General features: G+C 44.8%; 1 protein-coding gene across 2 annotated transcripts in view; it reads right to left on the bottom strand.

Annotated features, from left to right (window-relative positions):
• Nucleotides 1-346: 346 nt before the first annotated feature.
• The window catches only part of LOC103260518 (phospholipid-transporting ATPase IB), a 549,519-nt gene continuing 530,730 nt past the window's right edge, over nt 347-19,135 (bottom strand). For both annotated transcript variants that reach the window (XM_008058151.2, XM_021712400.1), the window contains 2 exons: nt 7,688-7,779; nt 347-756 (listed from right to left, as the gene is read on the bottom strand). In XM_008058151.2, coding sequence (XP_008056342.1) covers nt 659-756; nt 7,688-7,779 — 190 coding nt within the window. In that variant the 3' untranslated portion in view covers nt 347-658. The remainder of the gene's footprint in view (nt 757-7,687; nt 7,780-19,135) is intronic.

Genomic DNA, 19,135 nt, shown 5'->3' with positions numbered 1-19,135 from the left:
CCGGGCCACGCGGCACCTGGACAGGGTGCAGGAGAGACCCTGTCGGATCATCGATGGCTGGTCTTGCTGGGGATGTGGCTACCAGGTTCCAGTCGATGTTCTCAGGTTGACCACCCAGAGACTGGCATCAGTGCAATCAAGAAGTTGATGCCAACTCCGTACAAACATGACAGGAATCAAAGCGAGAGATCGACCTGCCTGAGTGAAGTCTGCATGCTGCCCGGCAGCCTCGATCCGTGCGTTAACCAAACAGGAAGCAAGTATGCCCGGCTCTAGTTACACAGGCTGGGTCTCCCACGCCACATAAAACTCCTTTCTCTTTTTCCCAGAACAACTAGCACTGATGTTTAAATACTGGTGAAACATAATGTTTTTAATTTCACACCTCACAGAGCACAGTTGAATGCTTCGTAACAACGGAAACAAGAGTTAGGCTAAGCACTGCAGACTTGGTGGGATGGGAGGGAAAGACGGCGTCCCTGCGGCCTGTCCTCCGGGCTTGCGAGGGAATATGGAACTAACAAACGGCTTGGCTAAGGCCACAGAAATGTGTTTTCCGGTGTTCTGGCTGCGACGCCAGTCTCTGCTGAAAAAGACCTGTTAACACTGGGTGCAACAAATCGAATCTCTTTCCTACGATCAGTTGAGAAGACGCGCCTTATTTCTTCCGCGATTTCTTTTTGGTGGTGTCGTAAGCTCGGACGATTTCTTCTTGAGAAACAGCTCCGTGCTCTTCTTGAGAAAAAGCGTACCCATCTGGAAGAGAAGCACACAGAGGGGACCGGTCAGCAGGGACATCTGGGTTTAGAGTAAGCTGCGGTTTGGGGGACAGCGCGGTTGTGACACCCTGGCCTCCTGAGCCTTGGATGGGTGAACCTGACATGAAGAAACCTGTGACCACGGAGGGGACGTGGCCAGTGGGGAATGGTGGCAGGGTACAGTCTGGTCGAGGTCCAGTGGTGCTGGCTGCTGATGCTGGGGTGAGTCTGGCTCCAAGGGGTGGGTTTCCTACTTTTGGAGGGCTGCAGAAAGAACAGATCATAGGTCTGTTTCTCCAGCTCCCATCACTGGTCAAGATGACGTGCCCCACCTGCCTGGCACAGGTGGGTGAAGCCGTAAGCTTCAAGAGGACGTGCCCCACCTGCCACCGGCTAGTGGGTGAAGCTGTAAGCACATCGGGGAAAACCCACACAACCTGACAGGGAGAGTCGGCCAGGCGCACGTGGTGCTTGGAGCTTTCCTGTTTTAAATTGCACTGATTCAGAATGGTGCTAGGTAATTAAGTGGGTTTATTTCCGTGTAAATAAAGAAAAAGATCACACGACAACGTCAAGAGGGATCTAGTGATTGGACCTATGGCCACAGGAAGACTGGCAAGCAGTTCGTAGCCAAATTTTGCTTTTTTTAACAGACCGGTTCTCTGTCTGTCGCCCAGGATGAAGTGCAGTGGTGCAATCATAGCTGACTGCAGCCTCGAACTCATGGTTTCATGTGATCCTCCTGCCTCCGTCTCCCAAAGAGCTGGGACCACAGGTGCGTGCCACTATGCCTGGCTATTTTTCTTATTTTTTATTTTTTTTAGAGACAAGATGTCACTGTGTTTCCCAGGCTGGTCTCGAACTCCCAGCTTCAAGTGATCCTCCTGCTTCAGCCTCCCAAGTTGCTGGAATTACAGGCATGAGCCACTGTGCCTAGCCTGCCAACACTTATACATGCTACTTGTATGAGGCACTGTTCCACATACTGTTTACAAATAGCTCATCGAATCCTCCCAGCAACCGTGTGAGAGACATAATGGTACACCTTCCCACTTCACAGATGGGAAAACAGGGGCACAGAGATTTCTCTGACCTGCCCAAGGCCTCAGACCTAGTGAGCTGCATAGCTGAGAAGCAATGCCTGGCCGTGTGACTGCAGGCCCGAGCTCTCCCGTGCCTGGAAGAGGTTCAGCGTTCCAAGCCGAGAGGAGGCTTGGCTTCTACCAGGCCTTCCCACAGAGAGGACATTTACAAGTCGCGCTCCCTTCTGTGTCAGCATGTGGAAAAGTCCCACATCTCAACTGGACATGCTGGCCCAGAAACAACACAATCAGAAGCCCGATGATGGCGACTCCTACCCATGCCTGTTTACGATTTAGCAAGGAGCCGTGAGTTCATTGTCAACCTCTTTAACGGAGAAAGGAGGTCAGAAATTGTCCCGAGAATCAGCTGTGGGATTACTGGTTCATGTCCTCAGACAGCTGGTTTGAAAAGGAAGGTTTCGAGGGTATCAAGACATCGGATAGTACCATGTAGGAGTCTCCCTGGGGCTGGAGAAGGGGAGGAGGCGTCAAGAGACGTCGCCGGGCCGCTTCTTACCCTGGTGCTTGGGCACTGAGCATCCCAGGCCCTGGGCTGGTTTCCCAGCTCTTCTGGAGAGTGTGGCTGCCAGCCACTGCCAAGAAACCCGAGGGCTCAGCCAGGCCCTCCTGGGAGGCGAGGGCTCGGCCACAGAGGTGGCCTGGGGATCGGCTGAGGACATGGGCAGGGCAGCAGGGAGGAGGGACTGGACCGGTGAGGCCACAGAAAGGAGGGCGTGAGCAGGCAGAGGAGAGACAGAGCAGGCCCAGGGGAACCGGGGGACAGAGAGGAACCTTCCACCAGGGCTCCATCTGCCTGCTCACCTCCAATTACAGCAAAACAAAGCCCACACCCCAGCAATCCCGCCTCGTGGTCTCCAGGGTGAAGCAGCTCCCAGGGTGCATCCCCAGACAGCTGGGTGCAAGGGCATGGGGTCCCCGAGGGAGACGGGGCCAGCTTGGAACGGGAGGCTCCCATGGGTGGACGTGCCTGCCCTGGGCCCACGCCTGTGCACTTGAACCTCCGGATGGCGGTTTTTCACACGAGGCGGCGTTGCTTTGATTCTAGAATCTTCGCACCATCGGCTTACGGGCACAGAAGAGCACATGCAGACGCCCACTTCTGTTCCCTTGACAGTCTTTGGATGTTTGCCAAGTTGCTTGATCAGAGATCACCAGGGCCAAGGAACCTACCACTGGGTTCGAAGGGGCTAATCCAGTCTTCTGCCTCCCTCCCGTCCCAATCCCCCCACACAAGGTGCACCTTTGAAGCATTTTTACTGGTCTGAGAGGAGACGTCTTTCCTCAGATGTTTCAAAACAAAATCTGGCAAATAACCCCGTCTCCTCCAGTGGCGAGGCTGTGTGCCATGGTCCACGTGGACAGCCTTCATTCTCTGGTCTTCTTGAAAGAAGCGTTGCCAGCACACGTCTGTGGTCCCAACCAGCAGCAGCGGCCTTTGGATCCACGTGCTGCTGGGGCTGCCCCTGGCTTCTGTGTCCCCCAGGGATGCACCTCAATCCCTTGGAAGCAACCTGGGCAAGGAACAGTGGTCCAAGGACATGGAGGTGCTCTTATAACCACTCTGGGGGTAGGCAGAGGACATAGCCCACGCCCTGAAGGCTCCGGAGCAAAAAATAAGGGTTCTAGTCCTGGCCTGGCTGTTGCCTGGTCATTCTTCCTTGGGGTCCTTCAGTCCTCTGGGTCTTGGTTGATTTTCTTTTCTTTTCTGTTTTTAGAGTCAGAATCTCTCTCTGTTGCTTAGGCTAGAGTGCAGCAGCATGCTCATGGGCACGGCAGCCTCAACCTGCTGGGCTCAGGCAATCCTTCTGCCTCAGCCTTCCAAGGAGGTGGAACAACAGGGGCACGCTACTATGCCCAGTTACTTTTTAAAAAATTTATTTATTGTGGAGATGAGTTCTCACCCATTTACCCAGGCTGGTTTTAAACCCCTGGACTCAGGCAAACCTCTCGTCTCAGCCTTCCAAAGTGCTGGGATGACAGGTGTGAGCCACCGCGCCCGGCTGTTTGTTGATTTTCTGCATTAAATGGCACGGACCAGGTGAGGCCCAGGGTCCCTCGAGTTCCAGTCCTCTCTCTGGACCCTGGGACACTTTCTGGACCAACCACACCCAGGCCACAGAATCCTCTCCTTCCTTCCATCTAGTTCACACTCTGTACCAATGGCAAGGCTCGACATCCATGCCAGACAGGAAGGAACGGAGCCTGTCCCAATGGTCTGTCCAACCAGAACAATGACCACCTACCTTTGTTTTTAGCTGCCTTTTTTTTGGTGGGGGTGGGGGTCAGATATGAAGGGGACTCACTGAGACATACAAATAAGCATTATTTGGAAGTGTCCTTTGGGGAAATGTATCCTAGCTTTTGGAAGTCTACTCCCTGTTCAAACAGAAGGAGTGAAAGCTTTGCCTTTTGATTACGCTGTTTTGCATTCGTAACATGTCTGTGCCTACCAGGAACCCAACTCTAGGGGTTTTTTCAACTCACAGCTGTCACTTCCTTTGTTTACATTAGTGCTACTGTCACAAGGGCCTCCCCTGGGCTCACAGTGGGACGACTGGGCCATCCTGGGGTGGGAAGGGTTTCTAGGTTTCACTTGGAAGAGACAGAGAGGGGTTCCTTGCCCTGCTGCAAACCTCTCAGAGTAGGTGGGACACTCAGAGGTCACTGCCCAAATGTCCCTCCACCACCATCAAGTTCCCATTGGCTGCACCTCCCGCCACGTTTCCAGAATGTTGTGCTCTGAGACTTTCTTAACCTAATGGAAAATTAAAAGGAACTCTCAATTTCAAGAATGAAAGGAGGATGGCCTGAGAGGTTAGGCACGAGGCGGGAGGGTCCTCCTAGAAACCAGGCCTGGGGGTAGTTGGACCCATCATGGGAGAAGTTTTAGGGGAACAGCAGGCACTACCACCACTCAACTGGCCTCGCCTGTACAGCTGGGCCCACCTGATTTGGATGCCAACCAGCTCCCCGCCCTGCCTACTGACCATGGACGTGCCATTGGCATCCAGACGGGGCTCACAGGCAGCCTCCAGCCCTCAACATTGCCACTGCCACTGACTTTCTTTCAGGAAGTCTCGATAGCCAGAGAGTCTTGATGGTCCAGGAACACTCTCCACCAGCCCACCTGGGACTTATCCGGCTGTGAGCTTCCTAATGCGTCGGCTTCCCACACTCAGCCACAGCCCGGACCTGGGGACCGGATCAGGCCGGTGAAGGAGAGGGGAGGACGGACACATTTCTTTTGTCTTGATTTCTCTGGGTAGAACATTTGGTGGGGTCCATAAAAATCATGTCGTCTTTTTATTACTTTGGAATATGTCTCCATAAGTAGCATTCCTTGGAGTCTGAGCTCTGATAGCATCTTAATGGAAGTAGCAGTTTCCTGTCTGGAAAAGGATCCCCCATAGCCACAGAAATAGCCACACCCACGGGGGCGATGAGGAATCAGGCTGTAGCAGATGCTGGTCTCAGTGACACATACGACGTTGGTGGCTCACAGGAACGAGAGCTACTGCCCAGACGCGGGTTCTTCCTCGGTTCTGGGACAGACCCAGGAAGACTTCCAAGGCTGAGGCATGTCTGCAGACCTCCTTGCACCCCAGGCCCACCTCTGACCTCTGGATGATCTTCTCTGGTTGTTAACAACAGAAACGTTCCGAGGCATCCATCAGTTTCTAGAACTAGTCGCTGAGTATTTGTAAAAATGTGGTGTGATGTTAGCAGCTTTCTTATTTCTTATATTTGTTCAGTAGATTTCTTTTAGGCTTTCAAAATGTTGACTTCAGAAAAGCACTTGGTAGTTGTCTTAAGCCATTTACGGGTCTCCCATAAAAGTCTTCCCTTGGTCTTCGATCGCAACATATGTACTGTGTGTACTTTGTCTCAGGTTGTTTTGAAGCATTCATCAGACAAGCATAACCCTGTGGTTCTGGGAGCCTGTGGGTAGGTTCCACATGCCTGGCATGCAGAGGGAACTGTACAAGCAGCCTCGTGAAGACTCACTCACAAGGGCTGTGGGAGATGCACACTAGCACCATTCTTGTTAGTTTTTTCCAGAGGAGAAAATCAAAAATTTAGAGAAGGATGTAAGTTTCCTAAAGTTATTGAATGAATGGCAGAATCAGCCCTATATTGACTCAACCCTACACTGCCGGGCACTGTTCTGGGCACTTTATATACTTGATTGCATTTAATCCCCTCAATAACTCCAGGTGAATTCGCATATTATTCCCATTTTCCAGATGCAGAAACAGAGGCAGTAAGTAACTGTAGGGCGGCACATACATAGTGACGACACGAATGCACCCTGGACTTGGCCCCAAGCAGGGGGGTGGAGCCCGGGGAGGGGTCCTTGGGGTGGCCAACCCGGATCTCCCCTTCCCCTCAGGCTCTGCCCTGGGTCTGCAGGCCATGCTGAGGCCCTGGGCGAAGTGTCCTCCTGGCCGCCGACCGCATCTTGCAGCCCTGCACAGGGAATGTTCTCGAGTGCCGTCCTCGAGGCATTCAGCCCCCTGGGCTGGTTCAGACTAGATTGGGCCACTTGGATCGATGCCCATCACCTCTGGTGACCTCTAGTGCTCCTTTGCTTCAATATAATATTAGAAACCCCAACCCTAGAGAGAATTCACAGCTGTTTCATGTACATGTGATGAATGCATAAGCATGTTCTCACACGGCGCCTGTGCACTTGAAATCCCGCCCCTTTCATGCTTCACCCTGCCCTCTGCTCCGTGTAAGATGCTGTGTCACCCGTGTGCCTTTTACCATCCGGAGCAGGTCTCTCCCGTCCACCTGGCTGCTCCTGAACTGCCTTCTCTGTAGGAAAGTTCCCGAATAAAGCCCGGGTCTCGTGTGTTGTCTCCAGGTCATTTCTTCAGCCTCTCGGACACAGCAACTCCCCTTTTGGGGTCTTTGGGCGGGTGTCTGGCACTATAGTAACTTGCCCAAGATCATCAAAAAGTGACAGAGCAGGGACAGGAACCCAGGTGGTCCACCTCCAGAGGGGTGGACTCCACCTTTTGGACTGTCCCATCAAACCTCCTGACTTGACCTTTCTTGGGCCAGAGTTGGAGGCTGTGACCCAGACCCCAGGGGGCATTGCTGGGCAACATGGCCAGTCACTGTGACCTAAACCTCTGCTCTGTGTCGTCGGGACTGGCACCACTCAACTCCTGGGATGGTGGAGAGTTGAGGGACAGAAGTATGTCAGTCCCCTTTCCTCCCACGTCAATATTCCCCATGGGAATGTCCAACCCTCTCTCCGGGTGGAAAGTCTGCTTGCTAGTGCCCGTTGACTGGTGCAGTTTGTGCTCGACAGAGATCCCACCTGACCTGTGCGTACAATGATGCTTTGCTTTTCTAAGCTGTTCTTTTTCTGCCAGTCGCTTCCTTCTAAACTCCCTCAAGGGCAAAGCCTGGAGATTTCTTTCCCAGTGACTGTCATCGTTCCACTTAATATGCATTCTATTAATGACATATAATAGTTCATATTGCTGACACGGGGGGGGGCAACAGTTTAAAAGCATCACTTCCGTCTTTTAAAAAAATCCTCTTGGGAGGCTGACAGAGGGTCTCAGCCACATCAGGAGTTCAAGTCTAAGGATTTTGCCATTCAGGCATTTGTTGGTGCCAGGGAAATCACCCAGCCTCAAACTCTGGCCCAAGAAAGTGGAGGGGCTGGAGCAGGTGGCCAGATGCCAGGATACCAGGGGCCAGATACACGCATTCTCCTTCCAGAAGCTGGACCCCAACACTGTGTCCCACCAGTGCCACCCCTGCTAGGAAGCTTCCGCCCGGCTGCCCCAGGTTGGCTGAGCTACTTACGTGGGACACCCTGCTGGATGGAGCTGCCGCGGAAGAGGGTGGGGGGCGTCTTCCTGCTGAGTCTCTTGATCAGGCGGTCCCGCTCATTCAGCCTGCAGGTAAAGCAAATGTCAGTCTCCAGGTCACCGGCATGTTGTAAAGGGACTCGGAGAATAACCTTGGGTTGTACAACCAGGCAGACAGAGGGAGCAGGGAGTGGAGGTGGGATGGGGGTGGGGACGGGATCGGAGAGGGATGGGGCAGAGAGGGTGACCTTCCCTGCATCAAGGAAGGCGTTGAGTTCCACAAGCTGCCTGTTACTGCAGCAGATGCTGCCTGGGTACCTTGCGGCCGGCCCCTCTTCGGAAAGGTGCCCTGTTTCACTCCATGGGCACCCTACGCCTCCGATGCTGCTTTCCTCCTCCCCCCAGTACACTACACATGCTTTTTACAAAGCTGGCTTCTGATCTGCTTCTCTGGCAACTGTCTCAACCCCCCCTCCCACCTGCAAGCCTGTACTCTGTAGGCAGATAAGCCTCCCCGCCCAGCACAAGCCTGGGTGTCCAGGACTCCAGCCAAAGGAGGCTTCTTTCTGCAGAACCTGAGGCTCGCTGTGAACCCCCATGAAAGTGAGGGTGAACTTCCTTCCAAAACACAAGGCCAAGTAGCTCTCCCTGCCTCTTCTGGACATGTTCCCTGCAAGGTCACCACTGCCGGGAAGAAACATGATGCTGTCCTGGACGGTGGGTGCTGCTTTCTAGAAACCCAAGGGGTGCCTGACAATTGCCAGGCAGGTCAACGTGCGCTGAGTTCTCACCATCAGGATGTCACTTCGTTTGCCCCCAAAAGAGGCTCCTGGTCTTTAGAAATTGCCAGTGACCCTCTGTTAGGGTCTAAATAGCGCCCCACATCCGCCTTCCAATTTATATGTGGAAATCCTGACCCCTGAACCTCAGAACGGGCCTGGACTTGGAGATAGGGTCTTTACGGTGGTCACTAAGGTCAAATGAGGTCGTTAGGGTGGGCCTGGATCCAGAAAGACGGGTGTCCTATATGAAGAGGAGCTTTGGGACACTGGCAAGCACTGAGGGACGCCATGCAAGGACACAGGGACAAGACAGCTGTCCACCAGCCACGGAAAGAGATCACAAGAGAAACCAACCCTTGATCTTGACCGTCTAGCCTCCAGAACTGTGAGGAAATGAATTTCTGGGAAGCCCCCCAATCTGTGACACTTTGTTACGGCAGCTCCATCCTGTTTGTGGGGATGTGAAGACATATAAAGTCGTATGAGGAGCTGCAGGTTAAGGATGGCATTAGGGTCAGCACCCTCTGTGGTAAGCCTTGAATCTGAGGAGGGTGAGGGTTAGGGTTAGGATGCGGGTTAGGGTTAGCACGCTTCACAGTGAACCTTGAGTCTAGGAGGGCTAGGGTTAGGGTTAGGGTAGGGCGAGGGTTAGGGTTAGCACCCCCTGCAGTGAACCTCGAGTCTGAGGAGGGTGAAGGTTAGGGTAGCACCTCCCATGGACCTCAAGTCTCAGTAGGATGAAGTTTAAGGTAAGGTGAGGGTGAGGGTGAGGGTTAGCACCCCCCCTCCAATGAACTTGAGTTCAGGAGTGTTAGGGTGAGGGTGAGGGTGACAGGTTGGGAGTAGGGTTAGGGTTAGCACCCCCCTTCCAGATGTAAAGTCTCAGGAAGCCCTTTCTCTACTACAGCCCTTTCCCCTCTCATTCTCCCGGGGCCATGGAAAGAAGATGGGAGCCCTGGATGTTCTCTATAATCCTGGGAGCTCAAGTTCAAGTTTCCAGAAGAGAGCATTTCTGATTGTCTTGGTTGAAATGTTCAAGTCACCAACAATTAAGGGTAAGGCTCCGCCAGCTCAGCAAAACGGCTGGTGGCTGAGGAATGATCCCTGTTCCCCCTTTCTTTTATAGGCCTAATTCATCTCCGGGGGTCCTGCTGAGCACCTGTCTGGGCCTGCAGGAATGTATATACACATGAGACGCGTCCCTCTGGCCAAGTGCAGAGAGCCCGCCCTGTTGCCTGACCCCAGACAGCCTAACCAGCCAGATCCGAGGTGGGGACCCAAAGAGCACCTGATACACTCTGCCCCTGGATCCCGGAGACCACGCAGGGTTGGACTCTGCCCCATCCGCCACCTCTGCCCTGGACAGTCCAGAAGCTCCTCCTTGAGATGGAGCTTATGGGAAAACATCACAGAACCACAGAAGTGGGGGGACCGTTGGGATCACATGTGCTGGCCTCTCATGGGGCAGGCGAGGAAACAGAGACTCAGTTGTGTCAAAAATAACACAACAAAGGTCACCCGGAGCTACGCTGGCACAGTTCCAGCCCTGCCTTCTGTGCCACCTGGTTCCCTTGTGGATGGGTGTATGATATTCTTTTTCTAAAACAAAAAATAATAATAATAAGATATAAAACACTTGACTCCTTGCTTTGGAGGGATCCACTCTATGTCACAGCCCTTCCTCCACAGGTGGTGAGGGGTCCACGGCTGCTCACAGTTCACATCTGCCCATGGCTCACACCTGCCCACCACCTCAGTTCCCTAAAAGTCCCTGCTCAGTGATCCCTTAAGCCTGTATCCAAGGTGGAACCGACCTCATCCCGAGCTCCATGGTTTACAATAGACTATACAGCCAGTGTGTACATCCTTGGGCCTGTGGAGAGGACTGAGGGTGCTTTTTGCACAAATCTAAAATTGGACCTCTTATGTAAACACGGACGCCCAGTTCCCAGTGGGTAACTTGTTCTTCCATCCACTTTTCTGAACACATAGTGTGGCTCACTGCTTCTTTGTCAGTCTAATGGGTAACTTTCTTTCTCTTTCTGTTTCACTTAAATGATATCCCTACAAATTTGCAGCTTTATGCACAGCGCACTGAAATTCCCGCCTCTGAGTCCTCTATGTGGGGTGATATTTCCAGGCAGCCTCCTTGGCTTCAGTTCCTTCTCACCCTGCTGGCTTTTATGTTTCTGTGTTTGATACCTGAATTTCCTCATCTTTCTTTTGAGCTTCATTCTGTATCAAACACCTGACTTTGTTTATACTTCATCCAACACTTCTGTGTGTTTGGAAAGGTCTCTTCTGAGTTAGCTCCATCCACCACGCTGATTGTACCCGGTTTCCATAAGTAAGCTGTATTTCCCTGACCCAACTACTGAAAATACCATGGATACAGAACAAGATCACAGAACTGTGCTTTGCCAAGTCTTGGTATCCTTAGAAACAATCTCTGCTGAGACTTTTATAACAGTAAGGAATGTGACGAAGCCCTAGGTTATAAAATGGGGCCAGAGCTTATAAAATCCTTTCACTGGAGGTGTCGGAGGCACTGATTTCTCCATGTGCTCCAATGTTGAAATGTCAAGGAACATTACTTTTTAAATTTACCCTTTTCTTTTTTGAGGGATAAAGGACCATTGTGAATTGACATTATTAAAATTTCTCATGGACAATAATGCTGGAAAAGCCCAGGAGAGAAAGGTGTTGAAATCAGGGTAACATTCACCATTTACAGTATTATATCATCTGTCTGGCAACTGTCTTTTCTCAAAGACATAGCAAAAGAGGTAAAGAGATACAACCAAGTATTTACTTTGGTTAATCTGAATACTGAGAAGATAAGAGGAGTGCAAACTAGTACAGGAAAGAAAAATTTAGATCTATAAGGTGTTTTTTTCTTTAAAAAAGAAAGAATCCTCAACAAAATATTAGCAAATTAAATTCAGTATATTAAAAAAATAATATATGTGGCCAAATGGGATTTATCCCTGGAATGCAAGGGTGGTTCAACGTACAAAATCAATTCATATAATATACCACATTAATAGAAGGAAGGAAAAATATCATATGGCTATCTCAACTGATGCAGAAAAAGCATTTGACAAAATTTAATGCCCTTTCATGACTAAAAACTCAGAAAACTAAAAATATATGAAAGATTCCTAAATATGATAAAGGGCATTATAAAAATATCCCATAGCTAACATCATCCTTAATCATCCATTATCAGGAACGAGACAAGGATGCTCACTTCTGCCACTTCCATTAAACACATTTACTAAATTTCTAACCAAAACGGGCAACAAAGAGAAATAAAAAACATCCAAATATGAAAGAAAAAAGTAATACTACCTCTATTTGTAGATGACAGTATCTTATATCTCAAAAATTCTGAAGAAAACACACACACACACACACACACACACACACACACACACACACACAATTGAAACAAACTCAGAGAAGTCTAAGGATATCAGATGAACCCATAAAATCAATTTTATAAAAATAATAATAGCAATATACAATCTGAGAAGAAAATTAAGAAAATAATCCTATTTAAATAGCATCAAAAAAAATAAAATACTTTGGAATAATTTTAACCAAGGAGGTATAAGACATACACCAAAACCTATAAAACAAAGAAATTAAAGATGCCTTAAATAAATCAGAAGATATCTTATGTTCATGCACTGGAAGATGGTACTCTATAGTAATACAAATCAAAGTGTTCTACAGGTTCAGTGCGATTCCTATTAAAATCTCAATTATGTTTTTTGCAAAAATAGAAAAGCTGATCTGAAGAGTCACATGAAATTGCAGGGGACTCCAAAGAGCCAAAATAATCTTGAAAGAGGAAGAACTTTTCTTGAAAAAAGAAAAAGTTATAGGACTCACACTTCCCCATTTCAAGATTTATTGCAAAACCACAGTAATGAAAACAGCATGGTACTGGCATAAGGATAGACATAAAAATCAATGGAATATAATTGAAAGTCCAGAAATAAACCTATACATTATGGTCAATTAATTTTTGATGAGGATGCCAAGACCATTAAGTGATGAAAGAAAAATCTCTTTAGCAAATACTGCTGGGACAAACTGTATTTCTACATGCCAAACAATGAAGTCGGGCACTTACTTCTCATCATATACAAAAATTAACTTAAAATGAGTCAAAGATATAAATATATTTGAGACAAATGAAAACATACAATATACCTAAACTCATGGGTTGCAGCAAAAAGCAGTCCTAAAAGAGAAATGTATAGCAATAAATATCTATATTATAAAAGAATAAAGATCTCAAATGAACAGCTTAATGCTGCATCTCAAGGAATGACAAAAAGAAGAACAAACCAAGTCCAAAGTTGACAGAAGGAAGGAAATTAAAAAAAAATCAGGGTAGAAATAGAGATTACAAAAACAATGGGAAAAAAGTCAACAAAACTAAGAGTTGGTTTTTATTTTAAAATATAAAATTGACAAACTCTTAGCAAGGTTAACTAGGAAGAAAGAGAGGTGATTCAAATAAATAAAATTGGACTTGAAAGCTGAAACACTATAACAGATACTATAAAAATGCAAAGATTCATAAGATATTATTATGAACAATCATATGGCAGCAATTGGATAACCTAGAAGAAAGGTTAAGTTCCGAGATACTTATAATCTATCACAAATGAATCACAAATAAATTTAAAAACTCAAATACAGCAGTAACAAGTAAGGAGATTGATTCAGTAAAGAAAGTCTCCCATCAAAGAGAAGTCTAGGACCTGATGGCTTCTTTGCTGAATTCTATCAAACATTTCAAAAATAATTACCATCAAGTCTTCTCAAATTCTTCCAAAAAATTAAAGTTATGGAAATACATCCTAACACATTTTATGATGTCAGCATTACACTGCTACAAAGCCAGATGAGGACATTACAAGAAAATGAACACCATAGAAGCAAAAATCCTCAACAAAATATTAGCAAACTAAATTCAACAACACATTAAAAGAATCATTTATCATGATCAAGTGAGATTTATCCTGGGAATGCAAGGATGGCTCAACATATACAAATCTATAAATGTGATATACTACATAAAAAAATGAAGTATAAAAACTGTATGATCAATAGATGCATAAAAGGCATTCAACATCCTTTCATGATAAAACTAAACAGATTAGATATAGAGGAATGGTATCTCAACCCAACAAAGGCTATATTTGACAAACCATACTGAGCATCATACTCAACAGTGAAAAGTTGAAAGCTTTTTCTCTAAGGTTAGAAACAAGACTAGGATGTCCACTCTCCACTTCTTTTCAGCATAGTACTAAAAGTCCTAGCCAAAGTCATTAGGCAAGAGAGAAATGAAAGATATTCTGAAAGGAAACGCAAAACACTGTTAGAAACAATAAACAAATTCAGTAAGGTTGCAGAATTTAAGATCAATATACACAAACCAGTAGTGTTTTTCAATGCTAATAACAAATGATCCAAAAATGAAATTAAGAAAGCAATTCAAATATAATAGCAACAACAATAACAAAAATACTTAGAAACAAATTTGACCAAGGATTTAAAAGACATATCTGCTAAGAACTATAAAACACTGATGATGAAATTGAAGAAAACACCAAGAAGTGAAATGGTACCTTGTGTTTACAGATTGGAAAACAATACTATTGTCAAAATATTTGTACTACCCCAAATGATCTGCAGATTCAATGCAATCCCTATCAAAATTCCAATGCCATTTTTCACAGAAATAGAAAAAAACCCTTAAATTTGTGTGAAACACAAAAGACCCTGAATATCCAAAATAATCTTGAGCATAAAGAACAAAGCTGAAGACATCAAAATTCAAAATATATTATAAAGCTACTAAAGTGTGCTACTGGCATAAATGGAACAAGATGGAAAGCCCAGACATAAGCCTATGCAATTTTGATCAAATGATGCCCAACAAAAGTGCTAGGGATACACAATGAAGAAATAAATCTCTTCAATAAATGGTGCTAGGAAAACTTGATATTCACATGTAGAGGAATGAAAACTGTAGTTTTACCTCACACCATATGCAAAAAGTACTCAAAATGAATTAAAAACATACATATATATGATCTTACACCAATATCAAAGCCAGATGAGGACATTACAAGAAAACGAACACCATAGAAGCAAAAATCCCCAACAAAATATTAGCAAAACTAAATTCAACAACACATTAAAAGAATCTTTCATCATGATCAAGTGAGATTTATCCTGAGGATGCAAGGATGGTTCAACATACACAAACCTATAAATGTGATACACTACATATATATATATGAGTTGAAACAGTAAGACTACTAGAAGAAAACACAGGGGGAAAGCTCCATGACATTGGTTCAGCCAATAATTTTTTTGATATGACGCCAAAAGCACAGACAACAAAAGCAAAAATAGACAAATGGGATAGTATTAAACTAAAAAAGCTTCTGCCCAGCAAATGAAACAATCAACAGAATGAAGAGACAACCTACAGAGTGGAAAAAAAAAAATCACAATCCATACATCTGATAAGGGGTTAATATCCACAATATGGAAAGAACTCAAACAACTCAGCTGCAAGAAAATAAATCACCTGATTAAAAAATGGGCAAAGAAACTGAACAGACATTTCACAAAAGAAGATATTCAAATGACCAAGAGGTAGATGAAAAATGCTCAAACAGTAATCATCAAAGAGATGCAAATTAAAACCACAATGAGATATTACCTTATACCTGTTAGAATGGGTATTATATATATATAAAGAAAGCTAATGAATGTTAGTTAGGATGCAGAGAAAAGTGAACCCTTGTACACTGTTCATGAGAATGCAAATTAGTACAGCTACCATGGAAAACAGTATGGAGATTCCTCAAACAATTAAAAACATAATTACTACAGGATCCAGTAATCCTGCTTCTGGGTATATAATCCAAAGGAACTGAAATCAATATGCCAAAGGGATATCTGTATTCCCATGTTCACTGCAGCATGGTTCATAATAGCTAAGATATGGAATCAACCTAAGTGTTTCTGAATGAATGAATAAAATGTGAAACACTCACAAACACATGCATGCAATGGAACACTACTCATCTTGAAAAAGAAAGACATCCTGTCATTTGTTACAACGTGAATGAACCTGGAGGATACTATGCTAAGTGAAACAAGCCAGGCACAGAAAGATAATATCATCTGATATCATTTATGTGGTATCTAAGAAAGTTGAACTCATGGAAGTAGAGAATAGCAAGATGGCCACCAGAGACTTGAGGTGGGGGTTAGGGGAGGGAGAAGGAAGAGGTGCTAGTTAAAGGGTACACAGTTAGACGGGAAGAATAAGTTCAAGCGGTCTATTGTACAACAGGGTAACTGTGTCAATAATAATGTATTATATACTTCAAAATAGCTGAGTAAATTATAAATGTCTTACTATAAAAAATGATATGCAGGTGAAGTGATGGCTATGTTAATTCACTTGATTTAATCACTTCACATTGTATACATGTATCAAAACATCACTTTGTACTCCAGAAATATATATAATGATAATTGGTTAATTAAAATAATATTAATAAAAAGACATGAATATAAGAGCTAATATAATATAAATCCTAGAGGAAAATATAGGGATAAATCCTTATGATCTTGGATTTGGGAAAGGTTTCTTAGTGCCCAAAGCACAAGTAAGAAAAGAAAAATGAGATAAATTGGACTTCATTAAAATTAAAAACTTTCGTGCGTCAAAGGACATTGTCAAGGAATTGAAAAGATAGTCACAGAATGGGAAAAATATTTGCAAATCCTATCTGATAAAGGTCTAATATCCAGAATACATAAGTAATTCCTACAAGTCAACAGCAAAGAGACAACCCAATTAAAAATGGGCAAAGGGCTTGAATAGACATTTATCCAAAGAAGATACACAATGGCCAACAAGCTCATGAAAAGGCGCTCAGCATCAGTAGTCATTAGGGAAATGCAAATCAAAAGCACAATGAAACGGCACTTAACCTACTAGGATATTAATAATACAGAGATGAAAAACTAATCAAACCAACAAAAAACAAAACCAACCATCTCAGAAAATAACAAATGTTGGAGAAGATGTGGAGAAATTGAAACCCTCACCCACTGCTTGGTGGGACATAAAATGGTGCAGCCACTGTTCCCCAGCAAGTTGAGGACAGATTTACCATATCACCCAGCAATTCCACAGTATAGTCCCAAAAGAACTGAAAATGGGCTCAGACACATAGCCGCATTACTCACAAGAGTCAAAAGTAGAAACAACCTAAATATCCACCAACTGACGAATATATAAACCAATATGGTCTATTCATACGATGAAATATTATTCAGCCATAACAAGAAATTCAGCACTGATACAGTCATACTACCACAGGGATAAACTTTAAAAACGTTATACTAAGTGAAAGAAGCCCAAACCCAAAGGCCACACATTGTCTGATTAGATGAAATGCCCAGAATAGGCAAATAGGTAAAGACTGAAAGCAGGTTCGTGGTTGCCAGGGGCCGTAGGGCAGGTATGTGGGAGGAGAATGGGGAGTGACCACTTAAAGCTTATGGGAGTCTCTTTTGGGGAGATGAGAATGTCCTGGAACTCGATAGTGGTGATGGTACCACCGCAAATGTACTAAATGCCAGTTCATGGTACACCTCAAGATTGTAAATTTTTGCTATTTACCATAGCTTTTAAAGAAAAATTCAGTTAAAAAACAAAAAGAGGGGTTCTGGGTCCCAAATCAGGTCAGTTTCCTCCTATCACCTGAACTGTTGGTAACAATGCTATCTTTGATTTTTTTGTTTGTTCTGGCTTAAGCAGGTATGCTACCTGGGATCTACTAATATGAAAGGTATTGTGTAGGCATACATTCACCAGAGTACTTGTAGTCTTGGTGCCATCCCAGAAAAGAATGGTGAAACCCAATCTCATCAAGTTCTCACAGGCAGGCTCTTTTTAGAAGCTGGTAAATCCCAGAGGAGGTGCTATGCTCTTGCCTCGAAAAATGATCAGTCTCAGAAGTAAGTGGAGTGCTGAGAAGGGTTATGCTGGGGAAAAATACTCTCTAGGGTCCACATTACTGTTAGGATTTTTCCTGAAAAAAAAAAAATCGCACATGCATAACCACCCAAGAACAGGAGCGTGGAGTACAGAGCAAATAATTGCAAATCTGAATTTTAGATCCTGTCAATCGTTACAACTGATAGGAATCACAGCTGACACTACAACCGTGCCAAAAACAAGTAGGTATTTTTAGAAACTTATTTTTTAAATTAGTGCTGGACAGACTTCAAAACATAGATGTGACAGGGCTCTCAAGAGAAAAGCTAATCCAAAGTTCCCGTTCCTTCAGGTAAGGCCAAACATCTACCAATTTACCAGACTGTCAAAATTCTAACCTGTTTCATTAGAGAATGATATTTCATAGCCCCAATTGGTAACTTATTTTACTTATTATAATTAAGAAATGAGAACCTTGTGGACCCAAGGTTACCAGACTTTTCCAGACCTTTGTAGTTTCAAAAACCATACCTTAGTTCAACCCCACTTATGTAATGAGGGAAAACAAGAATAAAACAAAAACAAAATAGGTTTTCCAGTCTAAGATTCCAACAAGATACGAGTTGACAGAAACAGTGGGATTATCTGATGAAGATTTTAAAGCAATCCTGTTAAAAATGGTTCAACAAGCCATTACAAACATGCTTGAAACGAGTGAAAAACAAAAAGCCCTAGCAAAGAACTATATTACATAAAAAACAAATGTGAAGTTTTAGAACTGAAAAACATAATGATTGACATAAAAACCTTAGTGGATGGACTTAATAGTAGAATGGAAAGGATAGAGAAAATAATCAGTGAACTGGAAAACAGAATAGTAGAAATTACCCAGTCTGTATAACAGAGACAAAATAGATGAAAAAACCAACAGTGCCTCAGGGACTTTTTAGTACATATCAGAAAATCTAACATTCATGTCTTCAGAGTCCCAGAAGCAGAGAAGAAAGATGGTAGGGCTGATAAAGCACTTCAAGAAATAATGGCTGAAAATACTCCAAGTTTGGTGGTGAGATATAAACCCACAGCAAACAGACACCCCAAAATCCATACTGAGACAGGTTTTGATTAAACTTCTGAAAACAAAAGGCAAAGACAAGATCTAAAAAGCAGTCACAGAAAAATATCACCTAGACTATGGAGCAGTGGTCCCAACCTTTTCAGCATCGGGGCCTGGTTTTGTGGAAGACAATTTTTCTGTGGCCTGGGGGGATGGATGAGGTGGATGGTTTCCAGATGATTCAAGCACATTATGTTTATGTGTACTTTATTTTTATTATTATTCCATTGTAATATATGATGAAATAATTATACAACTCACCAGAATACAGAATCTGTGGGAGCCCTGAGCTTGCTTTCCTGCAACTAGATGGTCCCTGCAGAAGACCCTGCTTCACAAAGATGGGATGTTGGGAATGAAAGCAGGCTTTTCAATGCTGATCTGATGGAAGGTGGAGCTCAGGCGGTAATGTGAGTGATGGGGAGTGGCTGTGAATACAGATGAAGCTTCATTCGCTAACCCACTGTTCACTTCCTACTGTGTGGCTCA

The sequence above is a fragment of the Carlito syrichta genome, unplaced genomic scaffold (assembly GCF_000164805.1).
Source record: "Carlito syrichta isolate Samal-C Ts95f unplaced genomic scaffold, Tarsius_syrichta-2.0.1 Scaffold303232, whole genome shotgun sequence".
In the NCBI taxonomy this organism is placed as follows: domain Eukaryota; kingdom Metazoa; phylum Chordata; class Mammalia; order Primates; family Tarsiidae; genus Carlito; species Carlito syrichta.
This window is presented reverse-complemented; position numbering and strand designations above follow the sequence as displayed.